This window comes from Xiphophorus maculatus, chromosome 4, assembly GCF_002775205.1.
Source record: "Xiphophorus maculatus strain JP 163 A chromosome 4, X_maculatus-5.0-male, whole genome shotgun sequence".
Lineage (NCBI taxonomy): Eukaryota > Metazoa > Chordata > Actinopteri > Cyprinodontiformes > Poeciliidae > Xiphophorus > Xiphophorus maculatus.
Window position 1 is genome coordinate 28177785 of NC_036446.1, and position 19381 is coordinate 28197165.

At 38.0% G+C, this 19381-nt stretch overlaps 1 protein-coding gene across 4 annotated transcripts; it reads right to left on the reverse strand.

Annotated features, from left to right (window-relative positions):
- Positions 1 to 539: 539 nt before the first annotated feature.
- Positions 540 to 15716, reverse strand: LOC102222796 (signal peptide peptidase-like 2A). Of its 4 annotated transcripts, none has more exons than XM_005808530.3 (17): positions 15436 to 15716; positions 13223 to 13333; positions 12939 to 13121; positions 11761 to 11850; positions 11034 to 11167; positions 10242 to 10396; positions 10035 to 10131; positions 9084 to 9185; positions 7808 to 7889; positions 7440 to 7514; positions 7055 to 7111; positions 5604 to 5657; positions 4588 to 4687; positions 4415 to 4495; positions 4165 to 4325; positions 1687 to 1720; positions 540 to 1026 (listed from the first exon to the last, which is right to left on the reverse strand). In XM_005808530.3, the coding sequence occupies exons 1-17, from the start codon at positions 15493 to 15495 to the stop codon at positions 989 to 991; spliced, it is 1614 nt and encodes a 537-aa protein (XP_005808587.1). In that variant the 5' UTR covers positions 15496 to 15716; the 3' UTR covers positions 540 to 988. The 4 variants fall into 4 exon arrangements, with proteins under 4 accessions (XP_005808587.1, XP_023188330.1, XP_023188332.1 ...); XM_023332562.1 differs by having other exon boundaries at positions 1687 to 1723; XM_023332564.1 differs by lacking the exon at positions 5604 to 5657 and having other exon boundaries at positions 1687 to 1723.
- Between the last annotated feature and the right edge of the window lie 3665 nt (positions 15717 to 19381).

The window sequence follows — 19381 nt, forward strand, 5'->3', positions numbered from 1 at the left end:
ATACCTTTGCATATGTGAAAATATATAGTCTTTAGTTTTTTAAAAAAAAATTTCACCCTTTGTACAATTTCACAACTGTTACATATTTGGGAGTTTCACAACTTTTTACATCAAGGCAGAAGGTTTTATTTTATTTTTTTTTCTACATAGCTCAAGCTCAGAGTAAATTTGTAACACCTGTGAACCTCAAGTCCTTCCACAAATTCTTTATTTAGGGAGATCCAAGTAAAGGGTGGTGAAACACATGACCACCACACTTTTCAGATTTATCTGCTACTTTTTGCTGGTCTATTGTATAAATGTCTAACGAAATGCAAACAAATGTGTGGGTGTGACATGACAAAATGCAAAAAGCTTTAGGGCTGTGAATGCTTCATTCGTATATATCCACATTACGATACTATAAAATCCATGTTTATTCTGTGGCTCTGCAAAAACTTTCAAAAATCCTTCCCTCTTTATTGTGCCCAGCACACAAGAAATGTTTCAAAGATAATCAAATCTGAATGTTTAGAATAAAAACTACACGCACACAGAAGAATATTAAGTAGTTTCTTTATTATAAGGCAAAGAAAAAAAAAGTCATATCTTACAAAAAAGATTATACAGAAAACCCAGTTATCAAACTTATATTATTCTGCAGGTAGACGTTATTTAAACCCCTCTCTTCCCGTCAAGTCAGATTCTATAAAGTGCTTTCTAATTTCGTTTACCGCCGAGGCAGAGTCATCGCTGATTTCTGCTAGTGAACATAACAGACCTCTCAGGCACTACAAGACGTTTCAATTACTCCAACATCTCCTCTGCCTCGATCCAGTAGTTCCCAAGCTCCCGATCAAGTCAGTGAAAGTGATTCTAAGTTGTCAGAAAAGTCAGAATAGGCATGATGTGTTCCCTTGCAATGCAAATGTGAAACAACAAAATAAAAACAACCATTGTAAAAAAAAAAAAAAAGAAAGACAAAAAAATTTAATCCAGGAGTCGGAGCTCAGCAGCTTTCCCCTACGGCCCGGTCAGTTCTTCCCTCTAAAATAAAAGGTCAAAACAAAACAAAAAAAATGGACAAAGGGTGTTAATAATTTATTTAACGTGTTCAATGGTCTCATACTGATCAGTGCGAAAAATGTAGATCCAAAAGCAGGCAATCAGAAAATCTTAGCATTCCCTCCTAACCCATCCAAACTCCATGCAAAAGCTCTCCACCGCTAACCAGAAGCAACAGCATGCAGAAAGGCCGAGCGAATATCAACTCATTCTTATCCCTGTTGATTGGAAAAGACGAATGAATGAAGGGAGATGAGGAAGACGAGTAGCTACACAAAATAATGCAGAAACAAAGAGATGAAGTTAAAAAGCTGTTCCAGGGCCACAATTTTTATTTAGTCTGCATCAAAGTGTTGGCTTTTCATCTGAATTGGGGTTTTTTTTTTTGTTTTTTTTGTCATGTGGAGACACCTGCTGGTCAGTTTGTGGAAAACACTTTGATGTCCCACATGGCAGTTTTCATTTGTTGGGATTTGCGTCTTAGCGAGACGCTGACCCTGGAAATCAGGAGATTGAAAAGAGGAGGCGGAAGGGGGGAATAAAAAAATAAAGGAAAGCTTGTGAGAGGTGATGAGTGATAAGAAACAACAGTAATGAGAGAAAATACACCAAAGAAGGGATCTGGGTCGGAGAGAAGCACACCTGGTAGCAAAGGTTCCCTGGGTGAATCCAAAACCTGCTGAAAATTAATCAAAGACAGAATCACATCTTGCTTCTGCTCCCCTCTCGCTCTCAAAGGCACAAACACACAACCAAATGTCACTTTACCAGCTAATCTAGAAACCTAAACATGACTAAGCCTGTCACCATGAGCAATTAATCAATTAATAAAAATCAGCTTAATAATTTCAATTCTAATGACTAACATTTTTTGCAGGGCAATTTTGTTTGCGGAGATTTCATAAGCGGTTTTATTTATGGTTTTGCTTGTCTGTGGTTTTCATTTACATTTTACCGGTTTTGGTTGTCGAGTTTTATTTTGGATATTTCTTCGAGAAGGCGGGCTTTAGACTTTACGCTATGATCAAAATAGCGCTTGAAAATGTTCGCAAAACAGCAACAACAATGTTTATCGCAATTAGGCCTGCCCAGTCCAATAACACTTTTTGCCTGACGACAAATTGTCCCAGAAGTCATTGCGATAAACGATAATATTGCTGTTTTGAGACCATTTTCAAGAAATATAATAGTAATGGTCTAATAACGCAAAAACACATTCTCAGTCATCAATAAACTTTAATTTCTAATGAACATTTGACACTGGTACTGGAAGACATTTTAAATATCTAAAATAAATAAACAAAACAACAGAGACGACAAATAAAATGAACTATGAAGTGTCTGTAAGGAAAACTGTTCTTCAAAAAGAAACAAAAAAGACGAGTTGAGACTAAGGCCTCAGACTGAAAACTTTTATCGTCCAGTTTTGGGTAGAAAGAGAAAAGAGAAAAATGATTTTAATTGATCATGCGATTAACTGATTAATTGCTTATTGCGACAGGCCTAATCGCAATAATTACTGGTACAATTTATGTTCCGGCATAATTTGTTATCATGACAGGCCTAATCATGAGCCACGCTGGAATTATAATGGGATTAACATTTATAACAATGGATTTTTTTTATGTAGATGCCTGAAACTGAGCTTTGAGGAAAAGTTTATGGAAATCTCATTTTTATACCAAAACAGGCAAGGCCTATCACCTGAGCCGAGGAGAATAAACGGGAAAACTTCAGCAGTGGTGATGGAAAAAGCTCAAACAGACTCAAATGATTATTTTTGCTATCATCCTAATAATGCTACAGCAGTTAGCCAGTTGTTGTAGCTTCAGGGAGCGGATTGGAACACAAGTTTCCAACCCACAATGGCCTCCTGTAAAATATCTGAAATACTTTTGCTAACAGAACTGTGTGAGGAGAAATTCTACTGTTTAAAAGCAAACAGGGGTCGATAACAACGCAGTCTGCGAAGAGCTTGCAAGAGAACACGTTGTTTTCGCAGGTATGCCGCACCTTTGTAAAGGCAAATAGTAAAGCGAAGCCGACCTGCAAATAGAAAGCTGCTTGCTTCAGGGGAATGTTTATGCAAAAGCTGCTTTGAAACTGAAGCACAGCACCGCTGTCCATTTATGTTAGGCAATGCCGTCCTGTTTTGCAGCTATGAGCACATAGTACTTTACAAAAGCATACTTCTGAACCAACTTTCCTCATGACAAGGAGAAACTTTAAGGGGATTTAGTGGGACTTTATGATAAGGACACAAAGCACTGGGTCATTTGTAAAGTGGAAGGAAAAACAAGACATTGCTCTGTTTTTATTTGGAAAACAAATATTTGAAATTTAAAGGTGCACAGATCGCGTCTTCTTCTATTTTTAGGCTAATCATCGATTTTAATTTTGACCACTTAAAAAAAATTTAAGAAAAAATGGATTTTGATGTTGTATATAGTCCGTAAAAAGAAATCGGATCAGGCTAAAATTGGCGTAGTAAAAGAATCGGAAATAAAATCTTTGATCGGTGCAAGTCTGAAGGTAGAGAAGACCTAAAAAATACAAAATAAAAATCAGAGGCGTGCCGATTGCAGTTTCCTGGCTGATCTTTAAAAAAGCCTGCCCTGCCGATTCCGATTTTGGCCAATACCGATTTTTTGTTTTTCCGTCTGAAAAGTTGCTAACTATGGTGACAAAGTTGCCAAGTGGACAATTGTTAACCGCACACGTGCGGCAGGGTCTGTCTCACGCCAGAGTAAAAGCGGAGGTAGGCGAGATCGGTTTCACATGGAAATATCAGCCAATCTCCCAAAATTAAGGAAATCGGTGCACCTCTTGTCAAACATTTGGCGTGCATTCATGTTCAGTCCGCTAGTGTCAACATACTGAAGAATAACATTTTGCTTAGGTGACTTATGTACGTTTTATTCAGGGTAGCAGAATAGAAGAGAGCAAATACAGATATATTCCAGGCGTTTCAACTTTTAATTTTTAAATTAATTGGTAAGGCATGTATTATTCTCTTTCCACCCTATTCAACTATGCACCACTACTGGTGTGCTGGTTGTTGTGGGACAAACTTGGAACCGAGCAATTCTGACTCTGCTCTTCATACGCCGCTCTTCTCACCTCGTATGTTGTTCCCGTCCAGAACTGCCTCATCTCCCCCCTGCAGCCCGCAACCACGGCGGAGGTTATCAAGGTGAAAGGCACCAGGTAGAGCAGGGCGGGCTGGCCCATCCCCGACAGCAGCATCACTGCAAAGGTCAGCACCAGTCCCAGGAGATAGGCTGCAAGGAGCGAGCGGGATGGACATCAAAATACGAGCAAAAAAAAAAATATATATACGTATACAAAAATAGAGAATAAGGAAAATTACCAAAACCGCAGCTGATGAAGTAGACTTTCTTCCTGCTGTTGATCCAAACGTCAAACCTGCTGCAATAGGCCACCAGGAGGCCTGTTGGGTAAAGGACAATCCAAGAGAAAAGTGATGAGCAGTCGCTGCTCTGTACGTTTAAAATGTCAACCTCAACAGGCTTTGAATCTCACCTGGGACAATGATATCTCCATAACCCAGGATGGAGAACTGCAGCCCACACAGGTTCTGAGCCCAAGCTGAGAACCGCGGGACACGCATCACCACAGGTATCTGCACATGTGGAGATTCTTTTTTTTAATGGCAGAGGAGTCGCTGGAGTGGGGCTAACCACAGCGGCTAATGCTTTATGACCACAACGTCTGTAATACTGCTGTATTTGAAATCAAAGTCTGCAAAAGCAGTCGCACCCCAATGGTGAGGAAACATCGGGTGGCCATTTATTGTATCGTTGATCATTTATTGTGATAAATTTATCATGATAGTAATTTTGATTTATCGCACTAGTGATAAATTTTACGATTGAAAAAAAAAAAAGCCAACTGTCTGTATTGTCAGCTTTACTATTTTCTTCACTGTTTGTTCAATGAAACCCTTAAAACATATCAATAAATTCAAAAATAGGATTAAATGCAGTTACAACTTGCAGTGTAATGATATGAATCGCGCTACTTAATGTGAATGTGTGTCCTAAAGAGACGCATTCCAAATGGGAATGTTTTCAAAAAGTAGTATTTGTGTTGGTGGGGCTATAACTGCTGTCCAAACATAAATGTAAAACCCAATAAACATGTTATATATATTGACATGTTGCAACTTGGCGACATTTGCATATATCTATATCTGGGGCTGGAAGGAGGCACCCTAAACGTTTTAATGGCCTGGTCCCCCCCACATGACAATTTTCTTGGGGTGCCACTGCTTTAACTATACAACACAGTAACTTTGTGTGAATTTAGTGTTGTGCTGATAGAAAAAACACTACAATTCATTTGGACTGCCCTAGAACAACAGAGAGAAAAACAATAATGCACAAAGTAAAGGTCCGTTAGCAAACCAATCCCATATTTTTATGTTGGCAAACATTCTAGAGACATAGAAAGGTTCCTTCCTCCACCTTTCCCCCAGGTTGCAGCATGACAAACTAAACAAACAAAAGGTAGTGGATGGGTAACAAGTCAAGTCTTACTTTCTCAGAAGGAGGCTGGGGTTCGGCGGGGATCTCCACCATGTTACCTTGTGTCTAAGACAGAGCCCACCCAACCCCAGCGCACAGTTAGTAGATCAGTCTAAAGTTCCCCTCAGGGCATTCACAGCAGCCTGAATGCTAATAAAGCTGCTAGCAGTTTGACAGAGAGTATCAACAAGCTTAGCTTAGCTTGTAGCTTATCGCTCGGGAGCAGCCGCCCTGCCCCAAACCTCCCCAGACGAAAACACCTGCACATGCGTTAATAAAGTTTTGCACCGACAGGACGGACGGTTTGCCTTATTAGGCAACAGACAAAAACAGAAAAAAAAGCATTAAAAAAATACATGTGCATCTCAATCAGTCAGAATATCAATTCAAACTTTTATCCAAAAAGTGAAATATAAGGAATTTAAATTAATGACACAGCTTCACAATCCACTCAAGGCAGCAGTTTTCCCCTTGTACTTGTCCACCTTTCTCCTTCCACTCAACTTTCCATGTACAAAGCACTCTTTGTACAGAGGCCTGTTTCGGCTTCTGGAGAATGGTAATGACACAAGCCAGTAGGCCATGACTGCATAGAGCAGACCATAACATGACCAAAAAGGTAAAATAAACATTAACGATGCAATAGATGCCATTGTTAGTAAAGAAGGTATATAGCAGGATTTTCCCGTTTTTAATTGAATGTAAAAAAATTCATTCATGTTTTGATGACATTCTGGTTTACCGAGATGCACATGTACTTTTGCACACTGCAAAACCAGATCGCATTTTCCAATAAGTCTTAATAAATTACAGAGCCAAAACTGGTCAAATTTTTCGCCGTGTCCTGTTCCTACGGTTAAATATGATTTTAAAGATGCCACAGAAATAGCTAGAGTGACTGGAGTTTTGACCTGATAAATGGATTAAAAATGGAGCAACATACTCTCTGCCCCCTCTTACTGTAGATACCATGAATTATTACAGTAATTATATAGTCATTTTCCCCCATTTAAAAAAATCCTACAGAAGTTTAAGTGAAGTTTGTAAACAGAAAATATATTTTTCACAATATTGATCATTTCTTGATAAAGTAATGCCATTTCCACGTTTGTGAAGTTTTTTTGTGCCTGTCCTTTGGTTTGCAGCGGTTTTTTCTTGAAATTTAACAGATTTCTGAAGAATTAACATTCGGTTTCCTGTTTCCTAAATTGTAGTACAATAGTTACTTGGTTCAAAACGTAACAAAACTGCATGATAAGATTCAGGAAACGGTTTCGCCTTCAACGACCTTTTCCAACACCACATAATAGGAAGTTTCTGACCGAAACTCTTTGTCTAGCGCTCACTTGCTTCTCTACATTCAGAAGAATTTGACTTGGATCACCATATTTGGGATGATTTTAGAAATTTACTTTCACAGTTTCTATTATAAATTATAAATATAAAACTTTTGGAGAAATTACCTTCTCCCCAGACGCGTCGGGGCCGAGCGCTACCTGCACCATGATGCTGACTCCATTCTGTTGAAGGGCAAAAAAAAAAAAGGAAGTTATAGCATTTCTCATCACTTTATGAAATAATAACAACTACCAGTGATGCAAACAAGCACCAACAATCTACGATTAGGTGTCTGGCTTGATTATTTCTTCAAACTCATATGCATACATATGAGTTCAAAGACAGTGTCAAAACTCTTGAAACATTATCATAAGAATATTGAATATTAATCAAAGAAATACTAAAATAACAAAAAATAAAATGATACGTCAAAAAAAAAGACATTTTTTTTGTTGTGTCAAAAAAAATGGCACAACAAAAAATATAGAAAAACAGCCTATTTACACAAACCTTTGTGAAGAAAGGAGTTATGAACACAAAGAAGACATCATAGAGCAGGAGGAGAGTCAGCAGGATCACACAGATCTGTCAGAAATAAGACAAGTTAATATAAAAAAGCCGATTCTAGATCAGAGAAATCTAGAATTTCTCAATCCTAAACTGCTATGTTATTATTTAAAATAAAGCAAATCAAAAATTATATCCTGGCCAATACTACAAATTTAAAATGGAAAACATATACAGCCTAAAAAAAATACAAGGTGAATTCTCCCCCAGAGCAAACAATAAAATTAAACACAATATACACCAATAAAATGCTGAGGCTACAGCTGTGGGCGTGTGTATGCGTGTGTGTGTGTGTGTGTGTGTGTGTAGACCTTGAAATTGGACAGTGTGATGGTCTTCATGAAGTTGAGGCAAAAAGCAATACCAAGCACGTTCTGCAGGGTCCAGATCCACCTAAGAGGACAAAACAGCTTTTTAATCAGATATGAGAAATCATCCACTGACCGGAACCGGACGGTTTTATAATTAGAGATCGGCTGGTCGGAAACTAAAAATCTGATGGTTTTTTTGTTGTTGCTGGGGGATTTTTTCCAACCAGTTTACCCAACACACTCAATGGATCTTCAACAGTTGACAGAAAGCTGAATGTATTACAACATTGCTCTGTTTTAGAGCCAAACTGATGACACCTCCACTCCTTATCTAAACATTTAATGAATTCACCAATGTAGCTTAAAAAAACCCTGACTGATTTAGTAACCTAACACCAAGGAGTAAATTCGAGCTTTTTTATTTCAAATATTAAAATAATCCATTTACTAAAACAGCTCTACAATTGCACGCAATTTTGTTAACAAATTATAGGTTTTTTTTAATGGTTTTATTGTTGAGAAAATAACATGTCACATGTATGCAGTGAGTCGGGGGGGAAAAAAAGGTATTATGCTATTTTTAGTCTTTAAGAAGAAATCGGTATTGAAAAATCATCAATAGAATCTGATGAGTGAATCTGTAGTTTTCATCCAACCATGTTTCATAAATTCAAATACAGCAATGTGTGTCTGCACTGGGGCAATCCTGACACGCATGTACTGTGACGTGAAGGTAGTGAAATTAATGATGGAGCGATTGCAGTTATCTGGCCGATATTTAAAAAGCCTGAGCTAACGATTTTCATTTTTTCTGATATGAATTTTTTTTTTCAATGAAAAGTTGCTAAATATAGCAGCATAGTTGATAAGTTGTGCAGAAGTGAGCCTGTCAGTCTGTCCTCCCTAATAATCGGTTCACAAGTAAAAATCGGTCGACTGCCAACCTCCCAAAATTCAGAAAATCGGGGCCGATTTATTGGTGCACGCCAAATAAAAGCGATACTTTCTACAGTCACTTATTATCAGTGAATATGGTGTTTGCGTTTTGCAAACAGCAGGTGAACCAAGTTACCCAGTTTTTCTAAAAATATAAACCAGGTCTTCAAATTCACATGAACTAATGAGGATGTTGAAGTGTGTGTTGTTTTGTGAGAAGCACATCCCCAACGGTTTGGGCGTTTCCAACTTAATTCTGCTTCACTTCAAATCGGACGCCTGCATTAATAGCAGAGAGAAATGAAACAGAAGTAGAAAAGAGTGTGTGTCATGACAGTACCCGTCTTCATTTCTGTACACTCCCCAGATCACAGCGACGCTAATGCACACAGAAGCCAGCAGGATGGACCTCACTGAGAAGCTCTTGTTACGCACAGAAAAGCTGAGAAAAAACACACACACCAATGATTCGGGGGGCATTTAACAGCTGAAGCTGCTGGAAACACAGAAATAACACACACACACACACACACTGCTCACAGGGCTCTGCGCGACACACTCCTGGTGTGAACACAAGGTCTGGGTTGTTTATTTTGAGTAATGGTGACCGAATAACTGCATAAATGAGGAAACGGGGGAATATTTCCTTATGGTAACTCATCTACGAAATGTTCGATTTCAAAATATTATTTCTAAGGTTGAAACTAAAGATTATTTTAGGAATCAATTATTCAGACGATTAGTCTGATTTTAAAAATTGCCACATTCTTCCGATTTTTCAATAAACCACTTTTTTATTTTCTAGAAAAAAATCAAAATACATTGAAAGGTGCAAATAAAGAATGAGAAATGCAATAACGTAGCCTTCGTTTAGTATACATTTGTAGATTAACTGATTAATTTTTGCAGCAAAAGGTCTTCAAACCAACATTTTGTTCTTTACAGAATTTGAACCAGGTAATGTGAAAACTGTGTCACTTGACAGTTTTTTTTTATCTATTTAAAGAAAAACATGTAAAATGTACGTGTATTTTGTACAGTTTTGGCCTAATTCCTGCTCTGACTGTGTTGTTCTTTCAACAAATGATCTTCTTTTGAGTCTGTATCCTCCAGTTAGTGATGAATCGATTCCTAGATTATCTGATGATTATTCCAATAAGCGATTAATCCGATTAATCGTTTCAACCCCAATATTTCCAGCTTTTTTACATTTTTGTAAAGAAAAAAAATAATCCGCTTTGCACATCTTTCAAACTGCATCTTGTAATACCAGAAGAAGCGAGGCCCATACCTTAAAGTGCCGCAACGGATTAAGTCCAGCACCGCATCCAGGCAGCTGAACAGTGCCGAGGCGGTGGCGAAGCAGAAGATGACAATAATGATGTAAACTGTGAACGGAAAAAGAAAACGGATTGCGCCGGTAAAAAAATAAATAAATAAATTCCTCGCATGACTGCTCCAATCCCAACAAGTGATTGGCTCATTCTGTTCCGCTCACCGAGAATGTTGTAGAAGAAGTACATGAGCACCAGCATCCCGCACATCACGATGACGAAGATGATGATGCTGAGGGGGGAGTAGAGGACTCTGCTGCTGTCCGTTTTGTGTTCTTCTTCTGCTCCTCCTCCGGCAGCGTAGCTCTTCAGTCGCTCGCTGGTGTGAAAAGGGGAAACGTGTTTTGAGCAAAAATCTAAAATGCACAAGCAATTTAACAGCAGTTTTCATGTAATTATTACACACAATAGCTGTTGTGTTCCTAATAGATTAACACCAGCAGTATATCAAGCTGGTTAGTTAGTCAGGCTGTCTGCTCCTGTAGCCAGACTCCGTTTGAAACTTTCAAACTGTTATTTTAAAACAGAAACCCCAACAAGAGTTGATACTAGTTTCCTACTTCCGTTTTTATCGCTACGTAACCTAACCATTCATGCAATATGGTCCTACAACTAACGATATTCATCGTATCGTTTGTAATTTATCGTGAACATTTTCTTAGAAGAATTTTGATTTATCATTTTTTGGTAAGTCACAATCAACGATGTTAAACAAAACTGACTTTTTTTTTATTAGAAATGTTAATTTATCCATTTTTTCCGATGTTTGATCCACGAGAGAATTAATAAATGTCAGTAAATTCGACAATTTGAATAAATGTCGTTGCTGCGTGGAGTTCAGTGATATAATAATAGTGATATGACAAAAGTAAAATGTTAAGCTGCACAGTGATATAAAGCTTTTGCTCACACCGACCCTTACGAAACTCCAAGCTCTGAAAGGTACCAACTCTCACCGTTCACACGCTCCACTCCATAAGCCGCCCAAAGCCACCGTTGCTATAGCGATCAGCAGCAGGACGGCGATGTTCGGATCAATCTTGGAGTACTGCGGCGCGTACAGCTTCACTTCCATTCCTTCGCCAAACACCTGGAGGACAAACAAGAGGTCAACAGTTCTGATGGCTGAAACCAGGTAAGATTAGGGCTGCAGCTAAAGATTAATCTATCAATTATTCTGACAATTATTAATCCAATTAAAACATTGGCAGATTTTTCATTTAAACCTTTTTTTTTTTTTTACATTATATTCAATTAGATTACATTAAAAGATGCTAATTAATCCCTTTTACAAATAAGAAGATAAACATTTTACAGTCTAAAATGCAATAACATATCAGCGGTTTTGAGTAGAACATATTTATGGACAAAGGTATATTCATCTTAAATGGAAAATGTTTATGTTGTTTGTACAGTTTTGGCTTTCTTTCAGCAAATGGCCTTCGGTACAGTCGCCACGCTCCCGTTCACAATTAATCGAGTACTAAATGAGCCGACAATTATTTCAATAATCAATTAATCGTTTCAGACCCAGATAAGATTGAAGTCTTTTTGGTACAACTAGTACCCATTTCTATACGCAATACTGTAACTTACATAATATGACTACATTTCAAATTTGCTCTTGGAGGAGATAAAATCTGGTCCAATAAAAAGCAGAAACAGAAAGCAAACCCCACTTACACGCTCGGCGGTCAGGAAGTCCATGTACCTCATGAGAGCCAGAGGAATGTGGACCTTTGGATACTCAGACTCGTTGGCTGATGGAGTGATCTGAGGAGCAGAGTTGGCAACCACACCAAATGAACTTGTGTTTACTGGACAGTCTATAGGGATCAGTATAGATCATCTGTTTAACTAAGAAACAAGAGTGCAATCATAGAAACAGTCATTCACACGCCACTTCCTTATTGCTGTGTGGATATCACCAGTTTCCTATTCCAGTCTACAACGATCTATAAATGTTAAACAAAATGGTTCTGGAGCGATGTGTTTGTTTGTTTGCTTTCCCAAAAACTATTTGACTGACAACTACAGTTCTGGTTACGCCTCCTACGGAAAAAAAGTTTCTAACAAGTTTCCATAACTTTGCCTGTGGTTTAACTGGTCCATTTTGATTAGGCGACAGAAAGACTGAGATTTTAGGCAGCAAATGGTTTTCTAGGTGTGCATAGAAACCCACATCATGCACACTTTGAAGTACAGTGGAGGATCAGTGATGCTCTGGGCCTGCCAAACCAATTAACAGAATCTTTGTGAAACAGTCAGAAAATTAATATCTCTGCCCAGAGAGAAAAAAACAACAACAACGAATGCTGAATATAGAATATTGTACATGAGAGCATTTCACTTCCTGTGGTTTTCTTTTAGTCGTTTTAATACAAAAGGAGAAACAAGATTCTGATTTAGCCGAAGTTGGAAGTGAAACTTGTAAAACTGGTTTAGTCTTGGTGGGTTCTCAGCTGGTGGCTATATTTTTTCAAAAAATTGAGATTTTAAAAAAAATTTTTTACCCCTCCAGGGGGTCTTTTTGTGGGCGCTAGTGTCCCTTATGTAAAAGTAGGCTGACAGAAAAGGGGGATGGAGAAGGGGGAAGACATGCGGCAAATGTCGCCGGGTCCGGGAATCGAACCCGCGACGGCCGAGTCGAGAACTCAAGGCCTCCAAACGTGGGCCGCGCTAACCCCTACGCCACAACAGCATGCCCCAAACTGAGATTTTTATCTCATAGGGAAAAAAACAACAACAAAAAAACAAAACAATATTGAATATTTAACAACTAAAGTTAAACAGTAAAAAAGGGCACGTATATTATTTTATTTTTTTTCAACCAAAAAGGCAATTTCATCTAAACGTCTTACCAGTGTTGTGTTGCTCGCAATAAGCAGCGCCTTAGCGCCAAGTCTTTGGGCGACAATAGCCTTCTTGCTGAAATTGCATTGCCCCCTCATCACCACCAGAGCTTTGCCCTTTACCGCCTCTGGTTGGACTGCTGAGGCGTCACACAGCATAGTGGACGTCAGATTCACCAGCTTGTACGTCGGCTGATAAAAAAAATAAAAAAAATGAACAGATAGTGTAAGGAGACAAGCAAGGCCAGAGTTTCCTGAAGAGAAGATAACTGCTGAGAGGAGTCGAAGCTTACAGCTTTAACGAGTGTGTCTTCAAGAGGAGTCCAGGAGTGATTGTAGACGAGGCAGTAATCCCGATACAAAATTCCATTTGAGATGTGCAAAACAGCCTCTTGGCAATTTACCTGCAGATGAAGACATACAATGAATACTTTAACCTAATTCCACTTTTTAAAATGAATTTTAAAAATTATTTGCACCAACATGACTAAATGGAGACCCCGGATAACGATACTTCAACATCCTACAAGTTTATCTTTATTTTGGTCAGTGGTTAGAGTGGAGAAAGCAAGTTCTTCACATGGTTGAAGCGATTAATCGGATTAATCAATTATTGAAATAATCGCCAACTAATTTAGCAATCAACTAATTGTTCACTGGAGTATAGAGTCAAAAAAAAAGAAGAGATAATTTTCTGAAAAAAAAACCCAAATTCAGAACCATAAATAAGCCACATAAAATATGTACATTTTACATTCAAGATAAAAACAACCTTTGTCAGTAAATATGTTTTAGCCAAAACTCCACAAGTGGCATACTTTTAGCTTCATCCGTATCAAATTCGCTAAAGGAATGCCATGTTATTGCATGTTAGGCAATAAAATGCCTATTTTCTTATTTTTTTTAAAAAAGGAATTAAATTATTTCTTTATTTGCATATTTTAATGTATTTCTAATATAAGAAAAGGCTAGTGTGGTTAAATGAAAAATCTGGAAAATGTGACCATTTTTTTTATCCAATTAGTCACCAGAATAATCGATAAAATATTTATCGATTAATTTTTTTTTCAATTATTGAACCGTTATTTAGCCAGATAAATCCCACTGACACCAAGACCTCTTTCACAAGGGTGACCCGGCCAAGAAAGGCAGCAGCACACGTCATGATAGGTGAGACAAGTAAACACAAAGAACAAAAATAGATATTAGAAATATCTAAACAACCCTTTGACACTGAAGGACACTAGTTGTGATGATACTAATTTATAAAACAGTGGTAATTTAAGAAAACACAGGCATTATTGACAGGGTATTCACTCTTGGATAGCTACAAACCCAGTCAGGATTTTTTTCAAACCAGCATTTTATTTTCATAGTAAGACATTTTCAGACCAATTAATAAGTCCTTGCACAATTAGTATTTTATGATTTTTGGATTCTGGGTTCTTAAATAATGCGATTTAAAGAGGGTTAAACGTGCTGCAATAAAAAAAAAAATAAATTATGTTTTCATATTTACACACATAAATAGCTTTTAAGAGTGATTGTGGTTGCTTGTCCATTGTGCACCCTGCATTTTACCTGTTCACCACTGGGTAGATGAAATATTCCTGTATGATTTTATCTTAAACTTGCAGTTCACTAGACGTATTATATAAATTCACACGCAGTTTTTTTTCCCATGACAAATACAGATTTATAATAGTTATATTTTGACATCATTATACATTACCTTAACATATAAAAGTGCTAGAGTATGAATTACACATTTTATTAGTTTAGAATTAATTTTAATATTTATTGGAATGCTTTATTAACTATGCACAAATGTATGTTTTTTTCATATTTCCAATATTCCAAATGATTCTATATATATATATATTTTTTTTTTCAATGTTATTAAATTATCATAGGTAAATATTTTTGTAATGACTTATTTATTTGGAATGTAGCACCATCAGTTGTCGATGAAGCCGTTGTCGTTTCATTGTTTGTTTTCTTCTTTTTTTTTTTTATTTACCTTTGATTGGGACCAATGCCGTAAATAAAAACTTTGTTGCCATGGGGAAGTGGAGATCCCCTCTCTACCTTAAACACAACTTTAACTAATGTTTAGACTGGCTAAACTGATTCAAAATGCCGTAAAACGCATTTCACTTATTTGTATATTTTTATATACAAATATATATGTATATATATATATAAGACGTATTAACACGTTTCTGTGAAAAAGGAACATGTTCAGCAGAAATACAGTTTTCGGCGTTGCTTCAATGATCCTGACTCATGAACCAGAAAGCTAACACCAGTTAGCATTGTTAGCTTCCACTCAGCCGACTCTCCGCATTCCGTCCGTTTTAAAACCACAGCGGAAACACACACCTCGGCGCCTCGCAGCGACCCAACACCCACTCTGCTGGCTCCCGGCGCTTGCTGTGTGTCACCGTGTCTTCGACAACCACATAGCTGTTCAAGCTCGACAGAAGCTAGTCCCTTTCAAACCTACCTGCGTTATTAGGGAAATGACACACAGAAGAGCGACGCCGAGCGCGCCGTTCACCCCCATCGTCGACTTTCCACGGAGTTTGTTTTAATCTTGAACGTCAATGCCTTCCTGTGCGGCACAAGATCATTTTTGTTCGGCTGGATGAGTTCGTATGGTGACGGTTGTTGTTTTCCGCCGCTGATAGCTGCCCCGGGCGCTTCCTGTATTGGCTTGTGTCATGTGAGACGCGGAGCCTCTTTAGTTTCTGTTCCTCTCACAGACGAGGCGCGTTGGGCCTTCTGAGAAATAAAAGTCTCTTCAGGTCGAGGGGGGAATTCCTTTCTCCTTCCGGTTTACGTGAACGTATTCACACCCTTTAAACTTTTTACATGTTTTTGTTCTGCTACGTCGAGCATTTTGGCGGTCAAGTTTATACAATGTGTAAAGTAGCCTAATTATTATTATTATTATTATTATTATTATTTTTTTTTTTTTGCTTAAAATCTGACAAGTGTGGCATGGATTTGTGTTAAAGAAAACCCAATGCAACCAAATGCCCTCACCATAAGACTCAGGATTAATCCAGGTGTTGAATAACCTCTTTCTTTTACCACTGCAGGCCATCCAATTACTGATAGACAAAAGGAATATAATCCAATAATAGAATGGGAATTAAATCAGATTAATGATCGAACTGTGACTAACTGAAACTGCAGAGCTGAACATTTCACTTCAAAACTAGTTACCTAATTAAGAAAACAAAGGAAATATTCGATTTTCAGAACCACAAATGCATCACGCAGTGTCGTAAAATAGATTAACCCCGCGCTGTGGCGAGGGAGGATCAAGACCTCGGCTAAAGGTGGAGGTCGGGTCACGGTCCAGACTCAGAGCTGCCCACCACTTTTTAACAGTAGGTCGTAAAACTCAGCGTAAGAGTGAAAACGGGTTAGCCTTCAAGTCAGACCAAGAAAATTTGGCTTTGGGCGTTGTGTCACCGCAAAATAGATACGACTAGGGGAAGAGGGAAAAGCGATTGCCGGAAAATGAAAACCAGCTGCTCTGAATTGTTCTGGAACCAGAGAATCTCTAATACGTGGCAGACTTAAACCAATAGGGCTGTTATGAACAAGCATGGGGTCATTAGGTCCTTCTCAGAAATTAAAATAACAGAAAATAGTCAGAGATTTGATTTTCCTTAAGTGGTGGAAGCTGGAAAGCCCAGAAATCACTGGTTCAAATAAACGCTTCCTCGCGTGTGCAATTGGCCCAGTCAAAGTCCAAACCTAGATCCAACAAAAAAAATTAATATTTTCATTTTGGGTGGACACAGCCATGTGTTTGCAGTTGTGTTCTGCTCTTTTTCATTTGATGGACTGACCAGAACTACAAGATGTTGAAGTATTGGGCTCCGCTCTGTGCTTTCGCCCTGACCTGTCTGCTGTGCTCCTCCATGATGCCGTTTTCTCACGGATGCTCTCTAACAAACCTCGGAGGCCTTCGCAGAACATCGGGATTTATAATCAGATTCCATTACACCCGGGTGGATCCTATTTACTAATCAGCAAACATCTAAAGACAGTTTTGGGGGATTTCAGAGTAAAGGAGGGCCGAATACAAATACACGCCACACTTATCAGATTTTTTTTTTTTTTTTTTTTTGCTTGTAAGTGAAATGTTGTAATTTCTCTTACATTTAAAAACTTAAAACGTCTTTGTTTTTGTCAGCAGATGCTGTATTTGAATCTCTCTAACCGTCTTTTCCGGGTTTTTGCACCACTAATTTGATTTCACGTTGATTTTGTGAAATCTCCCTGGTTCAACAAAAGTACAGATAAAATCCATGGTGGGATGGTGTTTTTCTTTCTTTTTTTAAAATCTTTTCTCATTAATTATATATTTATTTTCTTAATTTTTTACCAAGGAATTTGTGTTACGTTTTTACTGATCCAAATGGTCCTGTAACCGGACGGAGAACAGAGGGAAGTGCTCCTGCTCTGAACGGTGACCCGTTAAAACGCTCCTCTCTAATTAGTTAAAAGCCAGCCTGCTCGCCCGTCTCCAACGGGAACAGGTGCTGGTAAACCCGATATGTCGGACTCACCGGCTTCACCTGACTGCATTTCCGTGGAAAGCTCAGAATGCGGAGAAAATAACAAACACAAGTTGGTGCTCATGCAGGCAAAAACCGTCTTCAGTGCAGATCAGCAGGAGCGTCGCTGTGGAAACCAAACTATTTTTATGCCCACAGCTCGAACTCACACAAGCGCAGGTCGGAAATCTGAGTATCAAATAAAAAAAACGTTCAGTAGTTTTTAAATAGGTTTTAAATAGAGGGAAATACTTCAACCCGTTGCTTCTTGTGATGTTGATTATGACTTACAAATAACAAGAAATAATAAAAAAAAGAAAGGAAGTTTAGTGTTCGGAAGTTAGAATGTTTCATACAATCAGTAAACAAGATGTTTTAAGCAGAAATAAATGTCCGCCTTCTGAGAACTATGTTCATGTCTATGAATACTCGACATGGTGGGTCGACACCCCAAACCATCACTGGCTGGAAACCTCTGACTTTACTTCAAGCAACAAGGATTCAACAAATGAAATGCAAACTTTACCTTCATCTAATAACTTTGGACCACTAGGCAACAGTCCAGGTTCTTTTTCTCCTTAGCCAAGGAGAAAAAGAACCAGATGGAACCGCTTCTGACTTTATCCGTGGTTCAGCGGTTGCTCGACACAAGGAACGTGACTTTTGCAGCCCATGTGTCGGACCCGTCTGGCTTTAGTGGCTTTAGTGGCTCTTGACGCTCCGACTCCGGCCTCAGTCCATTTCCGGAGAAGTTCCCCCAAAATCTCCAAGGGATTTTTTTGCTCTACAATCTCCTCTCAAGGCTGCTGTTTTCCTTCCACTCAACTTTCCATGAATAACTTTTTCAGGATGTTCTAATTTTCTGAGACGTATCATTTTAACATTTTTTAATATATGTAGCGAAGATGCAGATAATACAGGTTTGCTATAATCAAAATAACAAGTATTGAAAGCTTAAAATGGTTCACTCCCTGTGTAATGAATCTCTATAAAACTTCAAAACCATTACATTTTTTCACAATCTTCCATTTTCTAATTTTATTCTATTCTTTTTCACTTTCCATGATGTATACCCTATGGTGGTTGGTAATTTGCAAATAAATATATATTTTTTTAAATTACGCTCCATGAACTTATCGAATGTCATAGCAGAAAACTAAGTTCTGTCCTGTTGGTAAAGAGGGCAACAAATTGTTAAGGTACTAAAGTTTGTTTGCTTTTTAAAAGCCTGATTGTGATGTAGAGTATTGTGTTTCATTCATGGTTTACTGGATGAGTGAAGCCGGAAGAAAATGGCAAACAAAATATCCTGTTTGGGTCAGCGTGTTCTTTTCCTTCCTGGCTGAGATTTGGCCATCATTTAATCAAAAACAAATCCATCTCTCAACAGATCCTGCCGGAAAGGATGGGAGAGGAAAAACGAGACCGAATATTGTTCCCACAGCTCTTTCAAAGAGACTAATAATCTGCAAATGATTTAACGATGCTGTTTAAAAAAATTTAAAAAATCATGTGATTTATTGTTCCTTTTCTTAAATTAACAGTCTAGAATTTGATTGTACTGCGCCGTCATAGTCAGTGTTTTTATGTACTGAGCATAATTAAATGAAACGCATTAATTTAGCCAATGTCAGCAAGTTCATTACGAAAGAAACGAGTAAACCAAATATAAAACCGCAATCTAAAGGGAAAAGATCTCCACTCCGGCGATTAACATTGGCAGGTTTACAAGTGTATTTATTTTAAAGGCGTTTTAATGTGAACGATGAATATAAAAGTACAAAAATAAAACGAGTTGGTGTAAAATGTTGAGAACGTTTTATCCGTGATTTATCTAAAATAAAACCAACCTCTTAAATAGTAACTTTGGTAGCT